This window comes from Epinephelus moara, chromosome 3 (assembly GCF_006386435.1).
Source record: "Epinephelus moara isolate mb chromosome 3, YSFRI_EMoa_1.0, whole genome shotgun sequence".
Taxonomy (NCBI): domain Eukaryota; kingdom Metazoa; phylum Chordata; class Actinopteri; order Perciformes; family Serranidae; genus Epinephelus; species Epinephelus moara.
Window position 1 is genome coordinate 1,304,849 of NC_065508.1, and position 6,821 is coordinate 1,311,669.

General features: G+C 43.3%; 3 protein-coding genes across 3 annotated transcripts in view; 2 read left to right on the plus strand and 1 right to left on the minus strand.

The window, feature by feature from the left end:
• The first annotated feature begins 218 nt into the window (after nucleotides 1-218).
• Nucleotides 219-1,175, plus strand: LOC126388067 (olfactory receptor 5B17-like). Its single transcript, XM_050040960.1, has one exon. The coding sequence runs from the start codon at nucleotides 219-221 to the stop codon at nucleotides 1,173-1,175; it is 957 nt and encodes a 318-aa protein (XP_049896917.1).
• Nucleotides 1,176-2,376: 1,201 nt separating this feature from the next.
• Nucleotides 2,377-3,820, plus strand: LOC126385763 (putative nuclease HARBI1). The gene is made up of 3 exons (XM_050037706.1): nucleotides 2,377-2,893; nucleotides 3,011-3,310; nucleotides 3,575-3,820. Exons 1-3 carry the CDS (start codon nucleotides 2,385-2,387, stop codon nucleotides 3,618-3,620), a joined length of 855 nt encoding a protein of 284 aa, XP_049893663.1. The 5' UTR covers nucleotides 2,377-2,384; the 3' UTR covers nucleotides 3,621-3,820.
• The window catches only part of LOC126388068 (olfactory receptor 1002-like), a gene marked incomplete at its 5' end in the record, with an annotated part of 4,944 nt that continues 1,570 nt past the window's right edge, over nucleotides 3,448-6,821 (minus strand). Inside the window, 2 exons of the mRNA XM_050040961.1 lie at nucleotides 3,448-4,889; nucleotides 5,917-6,029. Of these exons, the coding sequence (XP_049896918.1) occupies nucleotides 4,796-4,889; nucleotides 5,917-6,029 (207 nt within the window). The remainder of the gene's footprint in view (nucleotides 4,890-5,916; nucleotides 6,030-6,821) is intronic.

Sequence of the window (6,821 nt, forward strand, 5' to 3'; positions counted from 1 at the left end):
TCAACGGTGGACTGCAGCTTGGCAGGCGTCTGTCCAACAGTGCTTCCAGCAACTGCACTGTGGTTTCGTCGCAGAGCATGAACCACTGATGGATTATCCTGTCGTCATCATCATCATCATCATCATCATCATCACTCTGACAGATCAGGTTTGTTATCGGGCAAAGTGATGACTGAATTCTTTGTCTCTGATCCTCTGCAGGATCGTCCCTCTGCAGAATGGAGAACGAAACCTTCAATATGGATGTCATATCCATCGAGGGGTTAAAGGTCAGCCCCCAGTCCTCTGTTCCTGCCTTCATCCTCCTCCTCCTCATCTACATCTTCATCATGGTGTCCAACATCAGCCTGGTGGTCCTGATCACCATGGAGCGGAGCCTCCACCAGCCCATGTACCTGCTCTTCTGCAACATGAGCATTAACGATGTCTTCGGGGCGACGGCCGTCATCCCTCGCTTGTTAAGTGACGTTTTTACTCCAGTCACAGAGCGCTACGTTCATTACATCGACTGTGTCATCCAGGCGTTCTGCGCTCACTTTCACGCAGGCACCTCTCACACGGTGCTCATGATCATGGCCTTCGATCGCTACGTGGCCATCTGCAACCCCCTGCGATACGCCACCATCATGACCAACAGGATGGTGGTGAAGCTGTCAGCGGGGGCGTGGGTGGCGGCCTTCATCTTTGTCGCCATCCTCCTGGGTCTCACTATCCGCCTGACGCGCTGCAGGCGGCTAATAATTAACCCATTCTGCGACAACGCCTCCTTGTTTAAGCTCTCCTGCCAAAATCTTCTCATCAATCACATCTATGGCCTCGGCAGCGCCGTGGTCATCTTGAGCTCCTCCCTCGGCAGCGTCACGCTCACCTACCTGAGGATCACCATTGTGTGTCTGAGCAACAAGAACAGGGTGCTGAACAGTCGGGCGCTGCAGACCTGCGCCACCCACCTGGCCGTCTACCTCATCATGTTGGTGGCGAGCTTCACGCCCATGATCATGCACCGTCGGCCTGAGTGGGCGGACAATGGGAAGGTGGCGTCGGTCATGTTCCACGTCCTCCCCCCGGCCCTGAACCCCATCATCTACGGGCTGCAGTGTAAAGAGCTCCGGCAGAAGATTGTCAGCGTGTTTCAAAAGAACAAAGTCATGGACGTGAAAAGTTTCCATAAATAAATACACACAAAGCTGATGAAGGTCTCGTTAATCAAGCACCTCAAGTTTGATGCACATTTCTCCGTGACATGAACAAGTTTAGCCGAATTTAAGATATTAAGATTTTTATTTGACGTTACCTTGAATTTAACAGATTTTGCAACAGTTCTGATCCTGCAGTTTATAAGCTCAAAGAAAGTGTTGATTCCATTCTTTGTTTTAACTTTGACGACTGTAAGACTGAGATCATCCTCAATTATAAATATGTTTTAAGTTTCTAATCAAATTTTCTCATTGACACATCTGGATGTAATGAAACATCATTTCTAATACTGTTATATTTTTTGTTTGAACAATATTCTTCAGGACTGACCCAAACTGTTGCCATGGTAATCGATGTATAAATCAGTGTTCAAATGCTCAAAAACTGAATCACCCCAAAAATCCAAAATAGCGCAAAAATTAAGATCTAGTAATCCATCATGATTTATTTGGCATTAACATTATTTATTAACTATTTTCAGACAAAGACATTTACACTTAGTGAGAAGATTCACTTGCAAGATGTCCAGTGTCTGCAGTTGTTTAAAGATTTGCAAAGATGAACCCCAAAATGTGGAGAGCCAGACGCTCCAAAGGAAGCTGTGATATCACAAACCTACAATGAACTTTGCAAATCAGACAGACAGACAGACTGGAAAGTGAGGGAGACGGACCAGGTGTAGCTCACACAGCTAACGAGCCGTTATTCAGCACCTGCAGAGCCACCAAGCAGAGGAGACCTGGGCCCGTATTCCTAAAGATTCTTAGTGCAAAGAGTTGCTCCTAGTGGCCAAATTCTAAGAAAATTCTTAGAATCTTGGTGTTTTCTTAGAATTTCTCCTAAAAATTAAGAGTAGATCCTAGTAAAGATAAAAGCTATTCCAAAAGAATCCTAGCTCCTAAGAGTGCTCCTAAGGTGAGATCTATTAGGAGCAGGGAAGAGGACTTTTAAGCAGCTTAGGAGTTCCCTAAGCAGAGGACAAAATGGCGGAGGGAAGAGGCAGGAGAGATATTCTCCAAACACTGGAAGACGGTGAATTATTAAAACGCTACAGATTGGATCGCGCCGGCATTGTTTTTGTGGTCGATCTCATTAGAGATGCACTGACTTCTCCTACCCAACGCCACAATGCCATATCACCTGAAATGAAGGTAATCACAACCTTGAGGTATTTGGCAACAGGGAAAATGCAACAATGCAGCAGTGATGACTTGGGTCTGTCACAACCCTCCATCAGCAGGGTCATCAATCAAACATTGACAGCATTGTCACAACCTCACATTGTGACACAATTTGTTAAATTTCCACTGGATGCCCGCACTTTGCAAGCCCACAAAAGGGCATTTATGGACATTGCAGGATTCCCTGGTGTTGTGGGTGTAATTGATGGGACACATGTCAGAATAATTGCACCATCAGAAGATGAAGCCATCTTTGTGAACAGGAAAAGATTTCACAGCATCAATGTTCAGCTTGTTTTCAGTGCTGACTACAAAATTTTAGACATTGTTGCTAAATGGCCAGGCTCAACACATGATGCCAGAATGCTCTCTGAGAGTGGTCTCAGACAGCTTTTCGAGGGACATTATGTGCCAGCCAATTGCCACTTGTTAGGGGACAGTGGCTACCCATGCAAACCATGGCTCCTAACACCTTACCTCCAGCCACACCAAGGGCCGCAACTAAACTACAACAGGTAACCCAAACAATATAGAATTATGCATGGACATAAAATGTAAATTGCATGTTGGATTATCCTAGATATTTCCATCAAATAATGTACATAATGTATAATGTTTAATTATGTCTGTAGGGCCCATAAGAGAACAAGGGCAGTTGTGGAGCGTGGCATTGGCCAAATGAAGAGACGCTTTCATGTCCTCCATGGAGAGGTGCGGCTGACCCCTGATAAAGTCTGCAAAGTCATCGTGGCCTGTGCAATACTGCACAACATTTGCAAGGCTCGGCAGATTGCAGAACCTCTTGAGGGTGATGGTGACGAGGAGAGCGATGATGATGGTGGTGGTGGTGAAGAAAACATTGACTTTCCACAGGGGAACTTGGCTCAAAGTGGACTATCTTACAGAGGCCACTTTACAAATTTACATTTCAGGCAAGTTACAGTATATGTAATTAGAAAATATATGTAATTAGAAAATGTGTGAATGCATTTAATCAATGTACCACATAGTTTTACCAAACATCACTTACAATAGTTACATACATGACACATTACTCAAAGACACAATATCTATTTGTCACTCAATTTATTTTGTAGGAACTGAATTTTCAGTCTATAGTACTCCTCCTGTAGGCAGAGAACTCTTTTCTGCTGCGTTAAGACATCCATCGTCAACTCTAATCTTCTGTCCTGCAGGGATGGTGTTGGAGCAGCAGGTGCAGCAGGCAGGGATGGTGTTTGAGCGGCAGCAGCGGGCAGGCTGGACTCTGTCTGATGGTCGTACACCTGTGATGTTGAGGGGCCCGGTTCCTCTGATCGCTCCATGCTACAGAAAGGGGAACACATTTAGTTTAATTATTGTTTTGTTTTAATTGATTTAGTAGAAGGAACATGCACAAGCAATACGCTAAATGGTTTATGCAATGTATAAACACTGTGCTTAATATTTTGTTTTCCTGCCTCTTGATATATGAAAACTCATTTGTTCTACCATTGTTGCATTTCAATGGCCTGCAACATTGAGGAGTCAATGCCTTCCCTCAGCCCGGTGATGCCAACTTCTGACTGCCCCAGTATATCAAATACTGTTTCTGCAACCTGGGACAGCTGCTTAGAAGGTGGTCCACCCCCTAACAGGAAATCCAGTAAATCAATATATACACAATAATTAGGCATTTAAATTAACTTTGCCAGCAGGTGTAAGGAAGTGGTATATCACTCACCTGTGCGTGAAGCTTCACGTTTTTGTGCCGCAATCTCCTCTTTTGCTTTTGACTGCAACACATACCACCGCTTCTCGCAATCCTCACTTGTGCGCACAACCAACGGAAAGGAGGCATTTATCTGTTGTGCTATAGTGTCCCAGGCTTGCTTCTTGGCTTGCACTGTGACACTGGGGCTAAATTTACCCCTCAAAACACTTTTATGCTCATTGATCAATTGAGCCAAAAGCAAACACTGTTCCTCGGTCCAGTTGGGTTTTCTTGTTCTTTTTTTCTCCATTGTTGTTCACTAGTTTGTAGCAGATGTAAAAGCCAGACAAGCCTACTTCTTATACACCTGTCAGCAATCAAGGACATTGATGAAAGCTGTGTTGTGTTACACTCGTTAATACCAAATTAAGTTGAGATGTTGATAGTTGAAAGTACAAAAGCATGCAATTAATAAAAGCAAATTAATATAACCATCACTATGTGAATATGTGGGCATTCAGTAGGATTATTTTATAGTACAGTTTACTATTCATTTAACATGTATTTTCTTTTATGTGATATGTTATTTACAATTACACAGTCTTCATAAGATTAGATTCCATAATTAAGTTTATCAATTATCACCAAAAGTAAGTTTTTTATCCAGCTTTTAGGATCAACCAATCACAGCTTTGGAAATGATGACTCATACCTAGCAACGGGGTCAACCACACCTCCTCACTAAGATAGGAGCTTCTGTCCATTCCTTGCTCAGAGTTCTCTGAGAGTGTTCTGGAATCACTCGTAAGCTAAGACTCCTTGCTGGGAATTTTTAGGCTAAGTTAGGAGCTCTCTGAGAGGATTCTCAGAATCTTTAGGAATACGGGCCCTGGATCCCAGGAGGAGGGAGCTGAAGTATGGCTCTTGGACTCTTAGTTACACTGCTGAGTAACTGTGAGTTAAAGGTGAGGGATCTGCGGATGGTCTGCAGCCCTCTGACCGCAGAGTGTGACGAGGACGTCACAGGGAGTCAGCTGCCTGATTGAGACCTTGATTGGCTGTAACTGAGCACCTGGAGCTCCTGATGTCATTAAAGGTGTCACACAGGTTACAAAGACATTTCTGGCAGCAGGAGGTGTTGATAGAAAAACACTGACATAAGACATAAACAATGAGACGTATTCACACAAGCTTTAAAAGCGACTTACATTTATTTTAATATTGCTTCATCCATTCATGTGTGAGGAAAATATTTCTGTTGATAACATATTTAACTCAAATGATAATTAAGAAGTTATCGTTCAATGCAAACGTAGTAAATTAGTAAGTTTGTTGATAAATAAACAGCTAACCAAACATGTGATTGGCTCAGCATACAAAAGACTGATTTAATAATCATGCCGACCCAAACACAAGAGAAAATGCTGACGCTGTGCGTTTTTTACAAACCACAGACACTTGACATTATGTAAGTGATACATTTAAACTTTGGTTGGAAGTTGCACTGTGGTTAAAGTGTGTAAAAAACAGCGACATGTCACTACAAACCATTCACATTTGGTGCCTAATAAGCTGCTTGTGAAGAGCCACAGGTTAGTAAAACCCAATCAGTATTATTGTTCCATAGTCTCAAAGTGATCTGTATGAAGCATACAAATGTAACAGTCATGGTTTGCAGAAACCAACATTGCCAACATTTTCTTCTGGAGACTGGGCTGATGGTTTCTAAATAAGTTTTAGTGCGAGACAGTCTCTTAACCCCAAATGGACATGAAACAGCTTTCCTCTCCCAGTCAGGACACTGTGTGGACGTCCTTTGTGGGCAACACAGCAGCAGGTCTGAACCTGCTCAGAGTCCTCCTGATGGACTCTCGCAGCTCCTCGTTCCTCAGACTGTAGATCAGGGGGTTTAGGAAAGGAGTCAGAGCGGAGTACAGCACAGACACGATGATACGAACCTGAAACAAAATCAGAAATAATGATAAGTTACAGGTCACCAGACTATCACAGGGCTGACACAGAGAGACAGACAACCATTCACACTCACATTCACACCTACGGACAATTTAGAGTCACCAGTTAACCTGCATGTCTTTGGACTGTGGGAGGAAGCTGGAGCACCTGGAGGAATATTTATCATATCTCATAATGATCAGACTTTGATCCTCTGTCTGACCCTCCCTGTGTCCAAGGATATTCATTCATTCATTTATTTGTTCTTTAATCATCACACTGTTATTAATATAATCTGGAGATTTTAATCCAAAGTAATGACCACTGTGTGTGAATGCATGAATGGGTCAGAGCTGAACTGTAATAAACTGGAGCTGCTGTGAGACAACATGCAGAGCTGTTCTTCTAAAGTTATTTTGGTGAAAGTAGTGTAATCAGTAACTTATTGCTCTACATAGAGAGTAATATTCTAAAGTGACATTACTTTTAAATTAAGGTAAAATGTCATAAGTAATGTATTACATTTTTAGAGCGACTTGCCCAACAATGTTTAAGCCTAGCTAGTGGAACCATTGTAACTATTCGGTCGGACTTAGAGCACCAACTTAAGCCCCGCCTCCACCAAACCCTTTCAGTCCAGCACCTTTGGAACCAGCAGTGACCCTTCAGACATGGTACCTAGACCCTCGGTCTGTTCAGACAGTCCTCTTAAATGTGGGCGGGGTTGTTGTCACTCACTGCTCCGTCCAGCACTCGCTGTATTTCCTCATCAGCGGTGACACAGATGGAAGTCTGCA

Bases quoted from the DNA above. Each gene is read 5' to 3' on its own strand.
- LOC126388067 (XM_050040960.1), top strand. From the start codon at position 219: ATGGAGAACGAAACCTTCAATATGGATGTCATATCCATCGAGGGGTTA.
- LOC126385763 (XM_050037706.1), top strand. From the start codon at position 2,385: ATGCAACAATGCAGCAGTGATGACTTGGGTCTGTCACAACCCTCCATC. The intron at 2,894-3,010 runs GTAACCCAAACA...TTATGTCTGTAG, and splicing joins CCGCAACTAAACTACAACAG to GGCCCATAAGAGAACAAGGG. The intron at 3,311-3,574 runs GCAAGTTACAGT...TCTGTCCTGCAG, and splicing joins TTTACAAATTTACATTTCAG to GGATGGTGTTGGAGCAGCAG.